This window comes from Acartia tonsa, chromosome 9, assembly GCF_053477335.1.
Source record: "Acartia tonsa isolate MP-2025a chromosome 9, ASM5347733v1, whole genome shotgun sequence".
NCBI classification, from domain to species: Eukaryota; Metazoa; Arthropoda; class Copepoda; order Calanoida; family Acartiidae; genus Acartia; species Acartia tonsa.
Window position 1 is genome coordinate 21,382,477 of NC_137268.1, and position 20,776 is coordinate 21,403,252.

At 31.6% G+C, this 20,776-nt stretch overlaps 1 protein-coding gene across 8 annotated transcripts in view; it reads left to right on the forward strand.

Moving 5' to 3' along the window:
• LOC145328487 (uncharacterized) overlaps positions 1-12,523 on the forward strand; it is a 32,464-nt gene extending 19,941 nt beyond the window's left edge. The window contains exons 8-22 of one of the 8 annotated variants that reach the window (XR_013882468.1): positions 266-337; positions 678-759; positions 989-1,062; positions 1,395-1,606; positions 1,950-2,135; positions 2,625-2,696; positions 4,137-4,245; positions 5,460-5,528; positions 6,153-6,236; positions 6,927-7,010; positions 8,138-8,237; positions 8,462-8,590; positions 8,986-9,349; positions 9,547-10,702; positions 10,877-12,523. Coding sequence is in view for 1 of the 8 variants with exons in the window: in XM_080172196.1 (XP_080028322.1) it covers positions 266-337; positions 678-759; positions 989-1,062; positions 1,395-1,606; positions 1,950-2,135; positions 2,625-2,696; positions 4,137-4,245; positions 5,460-5,528; positions 6,153-6,236; positions 6,927-7,010; positions 8,138-8,237; positions 8,462-8,590; positions 8,986-9,127 (1,415 nt within the window). In the remaining 7 variants the exon portion in view is untranslated. Of the gene's footprint in view, positions 1-265; positions 338-677; positions 760-988; positions 1,063-1,394; positions 1,607-1,949; positions 2,136-2,624; positions 2,697-4,136; positions 4,246-5,459; positions 5,529-6,152; positions 6,237-6,926; positions 7,011-8,137; positions 8,238-8,461; positions 8,591-8,985 lie in introns of all 8 variants that reach the window. The other 7 variants (XR_013882469.1, XR_013882473.1, XR_013882471.1 and 4 more) reach the window with 7 other exon arrangements.
• Positions 12,524-20,776: the final 8,253 nt, after the last annotated feature.

The window sequence follows — 20,776 nt, forward strand, 5'->3', positions numbered from 1 at the left end:
AAAATTCAATTTTTAAAGTTTTACAGGTAGATCCAATCATATAAGAGCGCTTACAAAAAGAATTAGGTTGATAACTATAAAAACAAGCCCAAACGGCCAGGGCAAAATTTGGTAATGAATTTCATTTCCTATAACTGTACAAACTTCCCCCCCCCCCCCCTTATTGTACAATAACATAGGTACCATCTTAATTTTATTTCACCTATTCGACCTTTACTCTGTTTTACCAGTTTATCCATCAACCTACCTTAGCTATCTATTTCAGGTCACCTAGATGTGGTAGGTAATGGTCCTGACACGTCACAATGTCTGTCCCCAGAACTCACAATTGATGAAGGTAAACAAATTTAATCTTATAATAAGTTTTTCAACGACTTGGGTTACTTGAATTCTGCATTATTTTTGTTTATTTTCAATTGTAATTTGTTGGAGTCGATCGGTCTTTATTTTTTGATATTTTAAACTTTTTTCTTTCTTTTTTTTAGCTGTCCTATAACCTTTTATCCTTTCCTAACTTTTCCCAACTTACCTATGTTCAATTCCCCATATGATTTAGTTAAAAATTATTAAAAGTATTTTGAGTGGTATAGAAAATGAACATTTCCTATAAAGAACCAAATTGGTCCGGTGGTTAGCATGATTTTGCCACATTTGACTAAAATACTCCTTGTTTCCAGGTACCATGGAACCTGATTCCTCTACAGATACTCTGCCAGACAATGATGCAAGAAATAGAAATAGATCTCCAAGAGATGCAAGGTACCTAGCTATCATTCCTTCTGGCTAATAAGTTTTAGTCAGCTATTTGTACCTATCTTAATCTAGCTAAGTTTCATGGTGCAAGGTAGCTACCATTTTTAATATTCATTCATTCATCCTGATGTTGTTTTAAGAAAAGAATCAAAAGAAACATTTACAATTTCAGAAAAGACGTGTTAAAAAATTAAACTTAAATTATTGACAAAAATTACATTTAGTTTGGTTTTAGATTTGCTCAAGACTCTGAAGATGCAGGTGGTAACAGGATATACTCTGGAGCATACCTGGAGAAACATGACCCAGGTAAAGATACTGGTGATATCAGATAAAACTTTGGAGTGTATGAAAAATAGAGTTACCTACCTATTTATTTCAAAACATTTAACAGCAGGTCAGAAATAGTCATTTCGTCTGATATTGCTTTAAACTTTTCCATTGGTCAAAAAATTAGCACATTCAAGTATGTTTTTTTGTGAGGATTTTTCTCCCATGGCGATGGACTGGATGACAAAACCCAAATAAAATCTAACTTCATAGATTTAGGGCAACTTATATCCAAACACACAATCATCCAGTTACTTTCTTATAAAGGATTAATTTATGTTAAACTATTAAACCTTTTTTATAATTCACAGGAAATCAAACATGTCTTGAAAAGCTGGGTGGTCACCATCAGTCACAACAAGCTTACCTGGAAAAATCTTCCAGTTCCTATCTGGAAAAATCCTCCAGTTCCTATCTGGAAAAATCCTCCAGTTCCTATCTGGAAAAATCTTCCGGACGTGAACCGCCTCCATTGGTCCATAACTCATATGGCAAAACGTTTCCTGCTGCACAATTATTTAAGGTAATATATATTTCAGGGATAGGTCACTGATATAAAATTAATCGTCTCTCAACTCTTAAAATAAAATATGACATATAAACCAAAGAGAGTTGGGACAATGGACTGTTGATTACACTATTCTCCAGTCTTAAATTAGGTAACGTTTTCTTATTCTCAAAAACTTTTTTGGACTTTTGATGGATTTTGATTGGTTGGTTTATTAAGTTGAGTGTCCAAACGTTTCAACCAATGATTATAATCTACAGAAGGTTAATTTTGTGTATTATCACTGGGAATGTACATCAATTTATCGGCATTTGTCTTATCCCTTTAGTTCCCTGCAATTTAGATATAATTTTTTCAGGTAAAGTCTGAATCTCAACTGCACGGGGCCCGAGCAGGTGGTGGGATGCATCAGGGTGGCAGTGGTGATGATTTTCTGGAAAATATGTTTGCTGACAGCAAGGCGTGTGATGTCGAGGCTAAGAAGAGAAAACTGGAGGCTGCACTGCTAGAGATAACTGCCAGAGAACGTAATGCCGCTATGAAGGTCAGCTTTTTATATGTCAGATATGAAGCTACCATGTGAATGTTTTCAAATAATAGGTAGCGTCTAAAGGGGGTAACGGGCTTTTTTGTAAACATAAACCTAAAAGAGTTACAGAACTGGGATTTGTTTCAATACCCACTTTAATAAGGGAGGGTAGGTACAATGTCATATTTAGAAGCCAGCCAAAACCAGTGAAAGATATCAAAAGGTGTGTATTACAAATTTTTAATAAACACCAAAAGCTGCAATTTAAGTTAGAGATATACCTAACCAGTGAGGGAAGGGACTTCGGGATGTTTATTATACTAGTCCCCAAAGTTTTTTAATAAAGTTTTCTTATTCGTTGGCTTAACAAGGACTTCATTGAATTTTGATTGGTTGGCTCATTTATTTGAGTGTCCAAACGTTTCCACCACTAATTGTAATCTACAAAGAGGTCATTGGATATTACTAAATCCCTGATCCCATGCTAAATATTTATTGTTTCAGGAAGCAAATGGAGGCCCCTTGTCTGTGGAAATAAATGATGACGAATCTGGCTCAGATCTTAGTTCTCCACAGGTATTAAATATGAGTAAAACACTAGAGGGGGAAAGGGTTATATAACTGTATTTCCCCTTCCCAAGGACCTTGTGCCGATTTTCATTTGGGTCTTTGAAAATCATCGAATATCGTCGGGAATATTAACACAACCAAGTTTCTACAAAAGAGCAAAGAGCAATTTGTTAGCAGACGAAAAAGTTCCTTGACTGGGAGATCCAGATAGTTGTCTTGTTATACATCTATAATATAAAATTGTTGGTAAAACGATTGTTTAGAATTATTCTCATTCAATATTTCACCTGTAAAGTAAGAGTTTAGTAGATCTATGGGGAATGGATGTTTTACCAAAGTTTATATCTTCCCCATCGTCTTAATTTATTTCCCAATTTTATATCATAGAAATCGGGTAAATAGCCTTACTTACCTAGACTTTCTCTTGTATGGACAAAGGAAAACTAAATCTCTGTTTATGTTTTAATTTTAATTCCAAGGAGGACACAAAACAAACAAATCTTCAATACCAAGGAAGAAGCATCCAAAGCAAAGTTGCATAAACTTCATTTAAAAAGATAGTTATTGATTACCAGCGACAGCACTTCTATCATATAGAGTCTCTGTATTCAAAGGGTCATTAAGGGGCTAATAAAATAGCTTGAAATTATCTTAAGATATCTGAAATTGAAATAGCCAAAAACCTTCACGGGACCTATACGAAGCTTACCCAAAAAAAGAAATCTTAGTCAAGTAGTTTTTTACGATCAGGTTCAAAACCCCTTAATTAATACTTTATATAATAACTAGCGGCTACGCCCCTAGAAGCCTCTAGTGGCACTTTAAATGTTTTTTTTTATATTTAAATATGTCTATGTTGCGTTTGACGTTTATGTTTCGTTTAACTCTCTTTGCTAAATCGAGAAACATAAATTTTTATTTGATTTTTTGTGATTTCTCTAGGAGGGTGGTGGTGCCCTCCCCCAAAATAGTTATAAACCTTCCCGGGACCTATGAGAATCTACCCTGTTAAGGAGAACCCGATCGATTCAGCGGTTTGCGAGATCCTTCGGTACAAACAGACATCTTGTTTCTTTAGTATAAGGACTAGCGGCTACGCCCCTAGAGGCCTCTAGTGGCACTTTGAATGTTTTCTTTTTATTTAAAATATCTAATTACAGAAATAATTGGTTTATGTTTCGTTGGAGTCTCTTTTTCGGGAGGGGTAATTTTTTTCTAGGGGCGATTTCTCCTGATAGGGTGGTGGTATCCTCCCCCAAAATAGTTATAAACCTTCCCGGGACTTATGAGAAGCTATCCTGTTAAGGAGAACCCGATCGGTTCAGCGGTAAGCGAGATCCTTCGGTACAAACACACAGACAAACACACATACATCCTGTTACTTTAGTATAAGGATATAATCTTCCCTCAAAACCTGAAGTAAACATTAATATAAGCTTATTTCAGGGTAAATATTCTGGACAAGATCCTCTGTCAGTGCTGAGAAATCCGGATGCTTTTCTGACCTCAACTCTCAATCATAGAAAAAGAGGACGAAAACCAAAACATTATTCAGGTAGTATGTTATCTCCATCCATTTTAAGGAGTGTTTGGTGTTGTCCCAAAAAGTGTCTTTTTAAGCACCGAAAACCACTCCAACCCTTTTATTTAAAAAAAAGGATAGGGGTAGTTTTTCCTATGCCTATTAGGGTGGGTCCATTTCCCCCTTTTTTTATATTTTACTGTTATCATAAGTTGTGGAAGTCATATATAATATATGTATGATAAGCCCCATTCAAGTTTCAAAAGTGACTTGGCTCTTATGGCTGCCGGCGCGCGGGGGGTATAAAAATTAAATTGAAATTCCTTCAAACACAGGCATGTTGCATATCAAAATGACTGCATTGAAATGCTGATTACGAATCTGAAAACCGCTTTGAAAAATATTGCTCCTAGTTCGAATAAGATCTCATTTAGTACCTAAAAACAGCTGATTTAGTCAAATTGTTCATTTTGGTTGGTTATTTGAAAATCATTTCAGACTGGATCAATATTTTTCAAATCGGTTTTCAGATCTGTAATCAGCATTTCAATGCGGTCATTTTGATATGCAACATGCCTATGTTTGAAGGAATTTCAATTTTTGGTTTTATAAGGGGGTGGGCACATTTTATACCCCCCCCGCGCCCGTTGTTTTTGGATTAAAAAACCTCTTTCAAGTTTCACAGGGTTTTATATTGGCCTAGTAACCCTTGCGAATGTCTACTAATGTGAAATTTCAAAATCGACCCACCCTAATGCTTATGTCGTTATTTTTGATCGATTTTTTTTTTGATTTGCTACTTATGGATGTTGCCATCCTTGTTTTTCTTTCTAAAACATAAGATCAAATATATTACATAAACAATGATGAATAGATCTATAACAAGCACAGTAATAACAATTTAGATTAAAAGCAACAAGAAAAATATTTGTAAAGAAAATTTGCAGTCATAATAAGTGTAATTATTTACAACAACAAAAAACTAGGGAAGAATTTTTTACAAAAAGGGAGTCATTTTTTCGCGTGTTTTCCTTAAAGTTAAGTGTAATTATTTTAGACAAATGCTCTTATTAAATCAAACTGTTCTTAATTAAGACCATTTCATATACCTACTTATATACATTTGGCCATAATTAGGAACTGTTTGACTTAATAAGAGCATTTGACGGTTACACTTAACTTTATGGAAAAAACACGAAAAAAATGACACTCTTGCTTAGATTTTTGATAAATATTTATATTTTTAGAAATCTTACATGAGCTGGGACAAAGAGGAATCAGCATAACCAAAACTCACAGGCCTAACTCTCCTTCAGGTAAATAGGAGAAAGCCTAAAATGTCATAAAAAAACGTCATAAAAATACGTCTATAAAGGAAGGATGAGAGGAGAAGTGGGAAAGGAAACTCCCAAAAAAGAGATGGATTTTTATGACGTCACACGTGACATTTTAGGCTTTCTCGTAAATAGAGATAAACTAGAGACTTACTGTCCAAATCAGTCATAGGAGAATACTAAAGGTAAATTAAAGACATCTCATTGGTTGAAACATTTGACAGATCTTGGAACGTAAGGACATAGTTTTTGCATTATGTGTTAGCTATAAATTAACGCATTTCTTGGGATAAAGCTTTTCTTGGGCAAATTAATTCGTGTAAAAATTTCTTCCCTCGTATAATGTGAAGCATATTACAAAACATATAATAAGTTGGTTATGATTAGTTGAATAATGTTAACTTTCTAAAAATTATATCGTCGAAAAATTCTGATATGAAGTGTTTGACTTTGGTAACTCCTGGTATCTTAAGGGATAAGTGAACAAAAGATAATTTACACAGCCCATGAATGTTATTAATATACCTAGGTACTTAAAAAAATTGTCCACTTACCTGATTGTTTACCAATCAATCAAACCGTTTTTAAGATATTAATTTTGTTCAGATATTGGTGGTATGCCAGGTTCTGAAGGGGGTGGTCGCCAGGATCCAGGTAATCTAGGCTTCAATCCTGCTGATCATAAGACAGGTAATATAAAAATCTTAGGGATAGTTGCATAAGAAGCGTTCAAAGAGTTGGTTACTTGGATTTAAAATAAGTTATGATATTTTGGGGTTAGCAATAAAGAAATTCGAAAGAAAAATTAAGTTTATGAGATACTAGTGGCTGTGTCTCCAGCAGCTAAGGGATTTATAATCGAAGTTGTAGAAAAGAGCAGAAAAAAACCTAAAACCATCCCAAGATTAAATTTAAAAAATGAAATAGCCTAAAACCACCCGGGGACCTTTTTCAAGCTTACTTTAAATGAAGAACTTAATCGATTTAGTGGCTAGCGAGATGTTAAGGAATGTACAAAAAAACGTTACTACTATTAGTATACTTAAAAATGTCTTTTTTGTGATTGTAAATGATGTCATTCCAGAAAAATAACTGTAACAAAATTATTAATAAATAGTGTTGGTCAGCTAATATAAATATTTAGGTAATCAACAGCTACAATGTCCTCACTGTAACAAGATATTAATAACTAGTGTTGGTCACTTAATATTTAAATATTTAGGTAATTAACAGCTGCAGTGTCCTCATTGTAACAAGATATTAGTAACTAGTGTTGGTCACTTAATATAAATAATATTTAGGTAATCAACAGCTGCAGGGTCCTCATTGTAAAAAGATATTAGTAACTAGTGTTGGTCACTTAATATAAATAATATTTAGGTAATCAACAGCTGCAATGTCCTCACTGTAACAAGATCTTAACCACAAGTGTTGGTCTCATGTACCATATAAGACTGCATACGGGTGAGTTTCTCTAGTTTTCTCCGCTCGTATTAAAGATAGACGTCTGAAATTTCTTGTAAAGATTACAGTGGTTAATAAGCATTTACGTAGTCTTATTTATGACTGACAGTTTGTCAGTATTATTTTTTTTGTAGGGAAAACTGATTTACACGGCTGTAGATCATTGGCTGAATAATTTTGAATAGATTACTTTAATTGTCTTGCATCTACTTTTATTTCAAAGTCTTTTACTTGAATTGCAGAAGCAGATTTATAACACATGTGATACAACTTAATATGTCCGTTTTTTGTTTGGCTTAATTTGTTGTTTAAATGATATCAACATATTTGGTAGGAAGGGGACATTGGACTGTTTATTACACTAGTCTCCAAAGTTTTATAATGACGTTTTCTTATTCGTTGGCATAGGCGTCCAAGGGGGGGGGTAATGGGCCATTTGGCACCCCCAAACGATTTTGGGGGTGCCGTAGGCACCCCCAAAATTTTGTGAACAATACCCCCCCCAAAAAAAAATTACCCCTACCTTGGGGGTGCCGTAGGCACCCCCAACGATTTTGGGGGGGGTATTTACCCCCCCCAAACCATTTTGGGGGGGTAAATACTCCCCCCAAAATAGAAAATCTCTAACAAAAAAATTTTTGCGCGCTTCGCGCGCATTTTTAATACTAAATTTTTTATAAAATCTAAATTACCCCCCCCAAAAATTTTACCCCGGGGGTAAATTTTGAGGGGGGTAAACAAATTTTACCCCTGCCAACAGATTTCAGGGGGGGTAATTACCCCCCCCAAGCAAATTTTACCCCCGGGGTAAAAATTTTGGGGGGGGTAAAAAAAATTTTCGGCGCGCTTCGCGCGCCATTTTACCCCCCCCAAAACCAAATTACCCCCCCCTTAAAAAAATTTTACCCCCCCCAAAATAAAAAGCTTGGACGCCCCTGTTCGTTGGCATAACATCTTTGGGGACTATTATTTAATTTTGATTGGTTGGTTTATTAAGTGTTGAAACGTTTCAACCACAATGTTAAATCTTTAGAAGGGGTAACTTTGGGTATCATTATTGGTGATGTACATCAATTTATCAGCCTTTGTCCTATCCCTTTAGACCCCTGAATACCTAATGTTTTTAGGTGAAAAACCGTACAACTGTAATCTATGTGGGAAGAGTTTTGCCACCTCTAGTCACTACCATTACCACATCAGAACTCATTCGGGAGAAAAGCCCTACAGGTATGATTTATGATACTTACAATTCTCTGTATCCGCTTAACAACTTTTGGGACTTTTAATGAATTTTGATTGGTTGGTTTATTTAATTGAGTGTCCTTACGTTTCTACCACTAATTGTAATCTGCAGAAGGGGTAATTTTGTGTATTAAAATTGGGGATTTACATCAATTAGTCGTCCATTGTCTTATCCCTTTAGATCCCTGGCTAAATATCTCTGATTTCAGATGTGACTTTTGTGGTAAGATGTACACTGCCTCTGGTAGCCTACGGCTCCACTTGAAATCTCACCTGTCAAGACTCAGTGCTAATGTTCTTAGCCTGGGCATGAACATGGAGAGCATGAATATGTTCAGGTATGATAGAATTATCCTACTGTTATTAAACTTCTAAGTTTAAATAGGTAAGCTTTAACAATTTTGATTACAACAATAAATTTATAGTATTGATGTATAAACAGAGAACTAACTGGATATCCCTTTCGTCTGCTAGCAAATTGCTTTTTTCCCTTTTGTATTCCCAACGTTAATCGTTGATTTCCAAATACCCGATTGAGAGTCGGCACATGGGCCTTGGGAAGGGGACATACATTAACCCCTTCCCATTCAAGTCTTTTACTCTAATATTGCAATACTTGCATGCAATTAAACAGAAAAAAATTTATTTAAGTGCCGCCAATGAGTTGTTGTACCTTTTACCTAACTTTTTTTCAAAAAAGTTTTAGCCTGCAGAAATCAGTTTCTAATTTTAGGGGGCTTGAATCTTTGATGGGCAGCGAGAGAGGTAGCGGTCAGCTTGAATCTCCAGGTGGCGGTGACAGCCAAGGGTCGGAGGCCAAGTATATCAAACAGGAGGTCATCACAGCAGAGGATCACGCCAGCAAGTCTGGTTGACAGCGGCGTGCACAGGAACTAGGGGCTGAGCAACAAGGACGTGCATATATACAAGAGCGTGAACACGATGAGGAGGGAGAAGTTCATGAGCATACAAATCAAATAAGAGAGGAACAAATGCGTGCTCTAGAACAAGGGTTACAACAAGAGCGGTCATATGCACAGGGGGGTAACCAACAACATCACTTCAGTGCGTTTTATACGGGATAACTTTTATTGTAAGTAAGGGCATTTAAATCAGGAATAAAGAAAGTTAATAATAATTAAAACAGGTTTACCAATCCTATCTTTTTTTATGATTAAAGATTAGAGAGAAATTTTCTTAAATTTATACCTACCTAGATTGTTACTATAAACATTTTACCAAAAAAAACTATAAAGATACCTCTTCCTTTATTGCTGAATTTTAAATTAATCAGACTGATCTACCTGTAAATCAATTTTTATAACAAAAAAATAAAGTATAAATGTATTTTTAAGGATAATTGCTTCATATATTGTATTTTATATTTAAGCTAAGCATAGTATTTTATACATTTATGAGTATTTTACTTTTTATTATAGAGACGGCTATAATTATTTTGAAAGTCAGTGTTATTTAATTGATGCCTAATGACTAAAAAAAATCATCTACTTTTACAAATTTTTTTCCATTGAATTTTCATGAATTCTTGTTTTATTTTTTAATTTTATTTGCCAGAAGAAAAATTATTATGTTTTACCAAAAAATATCAGAGACAGAATTAACAAAAAATATTTTTTCCTAACAAACAGGATGTAGATTTTTAATTTTTGTTTAAACGAAGATAATATTTTTGCAGCTTCTGCCCTTGTAACAATTCATAATTTGTATTGCTGTCTCTAAATTAAAAATTGCAACGACACAAGATCTCTATTTCAATATTTGAACTGGTAGGGAGATTGCACCTACATAAAACTACAAAATCAGATAGTTTTCTTTAAGTGCAATATCACCGCCGTCTAAGAAGTTTAACTCACTGTAAACAGAAGCACCTCATTCTAAAGTTACCAACATTATAATAACTTGGGTATTTTTAAGAAAATAATATCACAAAATTCTGTAATTACAACAAAAAAATCTGTACCTAGTTAAGATGGGATTTAAAAACTGTTTCATTTTGAATCTCATATGTTTTATTATACCATTCGAAAATTTAAAAATTTGTATGTAAAAAAACAAGAATATTCAAGTGCAAAGCACTCTAACTAGTAAAGAAAAAAATGTTAATTTAGCACATGTTTATATAATATGCCCTCAAAAGTGGCTCAAATTGTACAGTATAGTATAAAAAGATTTTATTGGTTTATTAATATTTGAAAAACAAATTAGAGCTACGATCCGATAGATATAGCCGATATAGGCTTTAAATCACTAATTTTGACTATTGTAAATTATTACATTTGTATAATGCTTCATATTATTTACAAGCTATATTATGTTTAATTTTAAATAAAATTACTAAAAGAAGGCCCTAATATACATAGTAAAGGTGCTAAATAGTAAATACTAAGTTATTTCACAAAGCTAATCATGGAAAGAAAACGAAGTAGCAGGTTGTATCGTCTTTTCATAGTAGCTTTTCATCTATTTCTAGTCCCTGCGGGGCCAATTTCCGAACCCTGTGTGGCAATCAATTACATTTACCCAACCTAAAATAGCCTATCAAAAGCTACTGTGAATATACGAAAAAAACCGCTACTTCGTCTTCTTTCCATGATCCAACAAAGCTTCTATATACAATAAACATTACAGTGCAATATATTAATAGTTATTTGTTTTACTTTTACATTGATAAAAGACAATATTTTTTTTTAAAATCCTAAGAGTATAATACCGAAAGTTGATTGCCTTTTATTTAAAAAAAAATAATTTCTGCTATCTACAATTTATTTAAATTAATGTTAATACCTGTTTCTGTATTCTATACATAAATTAAAAAAATTAGGGAGGTTAAGCGTGAACTTTAAAAGTTTCATGTCTAAAATAAAATGTTTTATTTTATCTTTTCTCTACAGAAAGCCTTTTTCTACAAATACTAAAAGGACTAAATGCAACTTAAAGATGCCTTTTTTATGCCATAAAATAATATCTTTTTTAATCTTGGTATTTTTCTATACATTAATTAAATAGTTGATATCACAAAGCAAAGTATTTTAACTATAACAAAACAATCCTCAAAAAGTTACAAACTAAAAAGTGCCATAATGTAATAATTAATTGTAATTGCAGAACAAAAATTTGCAATTTGAAACCACTGCTAAACAAATTTGAATATGTTTGGACTGCTGTTTATGAAGCGGCTATTCTACTAAAATAATTGTAATTGTAAAAGTTTTGTAACATTTTAATAGTTATTTTTCGAATCGTATAGTAAACAGCTTTTCGCGGTTATAAAAATGTACAATGATAAGAGTAAAATAAGTTTTGTTAGCCCCGAGATGCCGAAGGCTCGGGCTAACAAAACTGGATTTGATATTATGATTGTACATTTTTATATTCGTAGAAAACTGGATATAATACGATACATGATTTTTAGTATGGCTTAGAACCGGTTCTTATTTAGTGGATATTAGGTAATCTGTTTTGAATCCATACTGGAATAACTTAACCTGCATTACGTTTTCTAAGATAAACCAAAAAATATGTGGAATAGTTGTTTAAGTTTACATCAATCCAGTCATTTTTCGCATTTTGAAAATTTAACCAAATCTATATTGGAACCAAATAAAATTTTATACCAATTGTATTACCTACTTGAAAACCAAAAATTGTAAAATAAAATATAACAAACATATTTTTTATGCAACAACTAAATTTTGATACATTTTTACTAAAGAAAACAAATACAGCATTTTAACAGAATTTAAAATTTTTATGCATTTAATCAGGATTCGGTAGCCGCTTAAAAGCCGTAATCAAAACGACTTAAATTCTTTCAAAAGAAGCTGAATTACCAACTTTATTTTAAATATTTTAGATTTTGATTAATATTTTTAGCAGCTTGGTTACAGAAAATTGGCGGCTTAGGCGTTGCTGCCGAGCCCTGCATTTAACAAACAACTTTATAAGATGCAATTGACATATTTTTTAGTATTTTGAAACAATAGCTTTTTTAGAATAATGTATTATTTTTAATACTTTAATGTGAATTTTTTATAGGATATCTTTAGGGACTATTCTTATTTTTACTCTTATTGCTTATTAATTCAAATCATTTCAGAAATGACTAAATATTAGAATTTATTACATTTTAATAGTAGCAAAATTAATGTTTTATTATATATAATTATCATTATTAATATTTAATTATCTTTTATAAATATCTAGTTATTAGTTCATAAAATTTTGGTAAATAAATTTTATGTAGTCTAAAATTATATTAGTTTTATTGACAGTGAAATAACAACCTAAAAAAATTGGATAAATTGAAGCTTTTTTATAAGAACTTTTCGTTATTTTAAACATGTTAGAATTGTCCTATCGATTTCAATCCTTGCATAATGATTCCTATTACAATTACGTACAATTTAGGAAGAGTAGCAACTGTAGTCGATACCAGAAAGACCGTACGTCCATTTAAAAAATCCTGTTTTTAAAATTTTTGATAACACATTTTTATGTGATATAATTATCCTATTCATCGGATTTATGGGATACTGATTCCTATTACAACAAGGTACAATTTTATAAGCGAAGCATCTCTATACTCAAGTCCTAAAAATGTAATTACGTCCTTAAACAGTATCTTTTATTAAAGCAGCTTGTAACAAATTTTCTTACAATTTTTCTTTAGACTCATACATTTATCTCCTGCTTATAAGTTTTGACACTCTTTAAGTGTTAATGTTCGTTTGTCCTACCGTTTTAGAGCTTCACTTTTTAGGTGAACAATGAATACATCAAATTTAAAGGCTTACCTCAAAACTTTTTATCATGAGGTAGAGAAAAATTTCGGCGTACTTCGCGCGCTAGTTATCCAGCTCATATCTTATTCCCAGATACAGTTCAACCCCCCCCCCCCCCACCTTCATCAAAATGTAAATATTCGTTTGACACAATTTTTTTCAGAAAAAAAGGTAAAATACCTATGCAAAATTAGTTTAATGTCTTGTAAAGGATAAAATGACTCGAATTATCAACTTGAAATTAATTTTAGGTATATTTTATTCAGTTTTTCTGAACTAACTCAAAAGTCATTTTTTCAAAAAGAGTTGAAATAGATATTCCTGTGAAATAGATACTTATAACATCTCAAGACTGCCAGGGATCTAAAGGGATAAGACAATGGCCGATAAATTGATGCATCTTCAATGTTGATACACAAAATTACCCCTTTTGTGGATTACAAATAGTGTTTGAAACGTTTGGACACTTAACTTAATAAACCAACCACTCAAATTTCATTTAAAGTCTCTAAAGTAGTCAAGCCAACTAATAAGAAAACATTATTATAAAACTTTGGGGACTAGAGTAATAAACAGCAAATTGTTTCTTCCTTCATTATGATAGGAAAATTATTGTTATTGAGAATTTCTTCAATTTACGGTCAAATCTCAGTGTTTGTGTCTTTCACCAACCTATACCTAATTAAGATTTATCGCTTCTTATAAACTAATTACCTAGCTAATAAACATTATTGTTATAATGTTTCATACATTATGACATTATTTAGCCCAATTTTTAGAAATTTCCTGAACTTCCAGAAATATTATCTTTGGTAAACTTATCTACAATTACGGCATTATAAAACCTGTCGATTTTGGAATTTTTGGTAATATTGAAAAGGAGGAATTGTGACACAGATTACCGTTAGGTACTGACGAACATCAATTATAGAGTAGCTTCGCTAAAAATTGATAATAAACAATAGAATTTAAATACAATTACTTTATTGAATCAATCACTAGTTTAAAATCAGATAATTGATAATGTACTAATTGTGCTGTAATGATAAAGCGAACTCCAGGCCAAGCTAGAAATCAACGTTCGCTTAATTGCCCAGGATAGTCTTACTTTACCCCAGCTAGAGTGCATGTGCTTAAAGAAAGACAAAAAACGAACTGACTTTGTTGAATTCAAATCTACAAAGTTATTTATCATTGCATCACGCTTAATCTAAATATTTTTAATCAAAGTTTATTATATCATGTGTTAGGTCTGGTTACAAGTCAAATGATACCACATATTTTGTTTTTGATAATAACATTCCATGTGTCTTGGTAACTATGTGGCGTTTGTCTGCCTTCCTGGATTTGACCCAGGTTCCCTTTATTCCTAATGTGACGCGCATGAAGACGACTTTTTGTGCTGTTCGTTTACGTGGCAACTCTCCCAAGAGACGCGCACCAAACATAAACAAAGCCATTCTTTTGTTTATATACGCACGAGCTTGTTGTTATGATAATGAAAACTCATGTTTTGTATGAAATGTGTTAGCCGTGCTGTATTTTCCCTCAAATACTTCCTGGCTTGATGTGTTCAAAATCTAGGTAATTTTCTTATACGTAGGAAACTGGATGTTTGAATATTAAGATTTTTTTGGTTGAGTAAAATAATGCAATTTATTTTCCTTAAAGAAGGTGTATCAACTTTTTTGCTTTTTATTTAAGATAGCTAGCCGGTTCTTTCAGTAAGTAGTAGATGTAAAATTTTTCATAGAATTCAGATATGCAATCGTGTTTTTTGTAGACCTCTTATTTTTTAAATATTAAGTTTTAAAAATCCGAAAACGATAGGTTTCGTGATTTCAAATAATGATAAAAAAAATATTTCAAAGAATTTAAACTCAAAATTGCATAAATCCATATAAAAAAAACATAATAGAATTAAATGGCAAACGAATAAAATTATCATGAATGCATATATAAAAATAATCGCATACATAATAAGTTTAAAAATAATTGGTCTTTCTTTGAAAAGAAGGTGTATCAACTTTTTTGCTTTTTATTTAAGATAGCTAGCCGGTTCTTTTAGTAAGTAGTAGATGTAAAATTTTTCATAGAATTCAGATATGCAATCGTTTTTTTTGTAGACCTCTTATTTTTAAAGTAATTTAAGTTTTTAAAAAAAATAATTAAGTCGGTTTTAAGGTACTAAAACGCAACAAAATAAAAGAAGAAAATGGCCAGTATGAACAAAAATAGTAAGATCTTTAATTTGACACCTTACTTTTAAAATTCTGTTGAGTAATTATTGAAAAAATCTATTTTTTTAACCTCGGTTTAATAAAAACTTTAGACCTTAATATTTTCTCAAACAGACATAAAAAACATGGGTTCATATATACCTTTAGAATCAGAAAAATATTACGAATCCATTCTAAGCAAAATTCAAAAAGTTTTATAAAACTGTAATAAAAAAAATAAGTTTATTTTAAGAATCATAATTTTTGGCTTTAAAGGGTTGACTTGAACAAAACCTGAACAAAACCTAAACAAATGTACATACACTGTAACAGATATTTTTTAAACACAAGAAACAATAATGCATTTTTAACTGCATTGTTTTGAAGTTTATAAACAGACTGAAGCATATTTGTTTGTAATTTTTCATTCTTTACATGTTATGTAAGTATTACTATTTTTATTGTATATATTGTATGAACATTATCCTTTTTTTTTGTCAATTCTATTGGTTAAGTTTTGAGGTGAAGCTTCTTGATTGGTCAATTTTCGAGATTTTTGATTGGCTAGTTTAATAGTTAGAATTAAGTGTTGCCTGTAAAAATATAATATTTTAGGCCATTATTATTTTTTATGTTTTTACTTTTTTTCAATTTTGCTTAGAATGGCCTAAAATATTATATTTTTACAGGCAACACTTAATTCTAACTATTAAACTAGCCAATCAAAAATCTCGAAAATTGACCAATCAAGAAGCTTCACCTCAAAACTTAACCAATAGAATTGACAAAAAAAAAGGATAATGTTCATACAATATATACAATAAAAATAGTAATACTTACATAACATGTAAAGAATGAAAAATTATGAACAAATATGCTTCAGTCTGTTTATAAACTTTAAAACAATGCAGTTAAAAATGCATTATTGTATCTTGTGTTTAAAAAATATCTGTTACAGTGTATGTACATTTGTTTAGGTTTTGTTCAGGTTTTGTTCAAGTCAACCCTTTAAAGCCAAAAATTATGATTCTTAAAATAAACTTATTTTTTTTATTACAGTTTTATAAAACTTTTTGAATTTTGCTTAGAATGGATTCGTAATATTTTTCTGATTCTAAAGGTATATATGAACCCATGTTTTTTATGTCTGTTTGAGAAAATATTTAGGTCTAAAGTTTTTATTAAACCGAGGTTAAAAAAATAGATTTTTTCAATAATTACTCAACAGAATTTTAAAAGTAAGGTGTCAAATTAAAGATCTTACTATTTTTGTTCATACTGGCCATTTTCTTCTTTTATTTTGTTGCGTTTTAGTACCTTAAAACCGACTTAATTATCTTTTTTAAAAACTTAAATTACTTAAAAAATAAGAGGTCTACAAAAAAAACGATTGCATATCTGAATTCTATGAAAAATTTTACATCTACTACTTACTAAAAGAACCGGCTAGCTATCTTAAATAGAAAGCAAAAAAGTTGATACACCTTCTTTTCAAAGAAAGACCAATTATTTTTAAACTTAATATGTATGCGATTATTTTTATATATGGTGCATTATTTGCCAAATGTACCACTTTTCTGCACTACCTCTCCGATTTTGTTAATACTCTATATTTTGGTCCGTTGGGTAATTCAAGGATGCTGGATGGCCAAAAAAAAGTTTCAGAGTCCCTGGATGTCTAGATATCTAGCTATCTATGAAGGTAGGTAACAAAAATGTAAAAAACACCCATTTTTTCACAATTTTAAAAATTAACTTTTTCATCAATCTTACATCCAATCTATACATTTTATACACCAAAATGATCGTTTATTCATGTAAAAAGCGCACATAATGCTATTTTGGCCAAAACTCTAATTTTACAGGGTGTCCAACAAAAAGTGTATTTTGGATATCTAGCGTAATACCCAAAATACCTGTCCGAAAAAAATAATTTTTTTTGGCTTAAATCCTGTGTTTTATCTGTATGCATATGTGGTATATAACGGTTCGGACCACCCGGGACTATAAGGTTGTCAAATTTCACTTTGGGACACCCTGTAAATGTGATTTTTGCGTCTGTAGAGCTAAAACTTGGTCCAAATTGGCTATTTTTTTCAAATTACTCTAATATGTGTCTTAGTATGTTTGGCCATAGTGTTTTCTGACCAGATCAATATTTTCATATTTTTTGGACACCCTGTATTTTCATAAAAAAAGAAAAATTTTTTTTATTTTTTTTTAATTTTTTTTCTATTTTTAAGTTACTTAAAACTGTCATATAGATACAGATTTTGACTAATAACAATAATATTTGCCTATTTTACAATTTTTTACACTTTTGGGACACCCTGTGCATGTTTTTGAAAAATAATGGTTTTGCCCATTTTTGGGGGGAAGGAGTCGTTTCAGGGCCATAGACTATTTCTTAATTTTTGTAGAACTTTTCAAGACACATCATTTGTTATTTATGCAAAAACCGCATAAACCGAACCGTTTTGCCGTTGTTCACCGCCAAAGGCAGAATTTTTTACGTTTTTTGCCGTTCCCGAGGTTCTAATGGGCATTTGTGGTAAGAAGACGTTGATTTATCAAGACAACTGTGAAATACTTTTATTTAGGCATTTTAATTTACTAAATTTCATATGTAGTAAATTTTTTTGTATATCCAACCGATTTTTGTCAAAAGGAATTTCAAATGCACATGATTTATGTTTCTTTTATCACTTATGTTATAGCAATTATTTATGTTATATTCACTTAATTTTCTTGTTTTAACAATTGAAATCCATCTCAACGAAAAACGGTTAGCTGCACAAAAAATTTTACTTAATATGAAATTTAGTAAATTAAATTACCTAAATAAAAGTATTTTAGAGGGATCTTGATAAATCAACGTTTTCTTACCACAAATGCCCATTACAACCTCCGGAACGGCAAAAACGTTAAAAAAATTCCGCCTTTGGCGGTGAATAACGGCAAAACGGTTCGGTTTTTACGGTTTTTGCATATATAACAAATGATGTGTCTTGAAAAGTTCTACAAAAATGAAGAAATAGTCTATGGCCCTAAAACGACTCCTTCCCCCCAAAAATGGGCAAAAACCATCATTTTTCAAAAACATGCACAGGGTGTCCCAAAAGTGTAAAAAATTGTAAAATAGGCAAATATTATTGTTATTAGTCAAAATCTGTATCTATATGACAGTTTTAAGTAACTTAAAAATAGAAAAAAAATAAAAAAAAAATAAAAAAATTTTTTCTCTTTTTTTGAAAATACATTGTGTCCAAAAAATATGAAAATATTGATCTGGTCAGAAAACACTATGGCCAAACATACTAAGACACATATTAGAGTAATTTGAAAAAATAGCCAATTTGGACCAAGTTTTAGCTCTACAGACGCAAAAATCACATTTACAGGGTGTCCCAAAGTGAAATTTGACAACCTTATAGTCCCGGGTGGTCCGAACCATTATATACCACATATGCACACAGATAAAACACAGGATTTAAGCCAAAAAAAATGATTTTTTTAGGCCTGGTATTTTGGGTATTACGCTAGATATCCAAAATACACTTTTTGTTGGACACCCTGTAAAATTAGAGTTTTGGCCAAAATAGCATTATGTGCGCTTTTTACATGAATAAACGATCATTTTGGTGTATAAAATGTATAGATTGGATGTAAGATTGATGAAAAAATTAATTTTTAAAATTGTGAAAAAATGGGTGTTTTTTACATTTTTGTTACCTACCTTCATAGATAGCTAGATATCTAGACATCCAGGGACTCTGAAACTTTTTTTGGCCATCCAGCATCCTTGAATTACCCAACGGACCAAAATATAGAGTATTAACAAAATCGGAGAGGTAGTGCAGAAAAGTGGTACATTTGGCAAATAATGCACCATATGCATTCATGATAATTTTATTCGTTTGCCATTTAATTCTATTATGTTTTTTTTATATGGATTTATGCAATTTTGAGTTTAAATTCTTTGAAATATTTTTTTTATCATTATTTGAAATCACGAAACCTATCGTTTTCGGATTTTTAAAACTTAATATTTTTGAATCATTATTTTGATCTAAAATCAATATATAAAATTATGTATCTATTTCAATATTATTTTAGGTGTAAATGTTTCATAGTTTGTTCAATAAATACCTATTCATAACACTGCCTAGTTCACTAGGGAAGTAGAGGATGTCTGCTCTGTAGCGAGCAATATATCTCGGAAATGGCTATTGTCTGTCCATATTCCATGACACCATGCCTTGTGATAAGCAATTGTAAACATTTTTGATTGAAACAACTATTGTTACTGCGATTTTTACATAACTTCAACCTATGCTTTTTAAAAGCGAAGCTATTCTATAATCAGGGTCGGTCTGAACGTTTGTCTGGAAAGGATAGCTTTTTACGTTAATTTAGGCATGTTAGAATTGTCCTATCGATTCCATGGTGATTCCTGTAGTAGTTGGGAATGATTTAGAAAGCGTAGCAACTCTATAATCATTACCAGAATGTCCGTACACCCATTTTAAACATGTTGATTTTAAATTTTTTTAACAACATTCCAAAAATGTTAGTATGTATTTAAACATCCTGTATTTAAGCAGTTTTTCAACAAATTAACCTACAAATTTTGTTTTGATGTTTATACAAAATTATGTTTATTCAGTTTTGACACTCTAGTGTTAATGTTGGTTTGTCCTACCGTTTCAGAGTCATCCTTGTTATTTTATATTTGTTTAAAAACTAATAGATTATAATAAGATGGAGAAGGGCTTTAAAAAAGACTAAGACCAACCCAAAGATATTTGACTGTCGTAAAACATTTGATAGAAAAACAGAAAAATTAATATGCACATGCGATACAAAACTTTGTTTTTTTCAATAAAAATAAGTAAGGTTGTTAAAAATATATTTAATTTTAGATAAAAATCGTACATTTAGATAAAAAGAATTAACACTTTAAAAAATATTGCATAAAAACAAATATTATACCCATAGGCGTCCTAGGGGGGGGGGGGGTAATGGGGCGATTACCCCCCTCAAAAATTTTTTCATTTTACTCCCCCCCACCAAAATTGTTTGGGGGGGGGGGTAAATACCCCCCTCAAAATAAAAAATCTTAATAAAAAAATTTTTTCCGCGCTTCGCGCGCAATTTTGATACTTTATATTTAATCAAATTTAAATTACCCCCCACCAAAATTTTACCCCGGAGGTAAATTTTGGGGGGGGGGTAAACTAAATTTACCCCTGCCAACAGATTTCAGGAGGGGTAATTACCCCCCCAAGCAAATTTTACCCACGGGGTAAAAATTTTGGGCGGGGGTAAAAAAAAATTTCGGCGCGCTTTGCGCGCCATATTACCCCCCCCAAAAACGAATTACCCCCCCCCCCCAAAATAAAAAGCTTGGACGCCCCTTTATATCTAACACTTCTAAAAATTAATCAGTTTATAAATATAAATATCTAACCAAGGGGTATATATATTCCAATCAATTTGAATT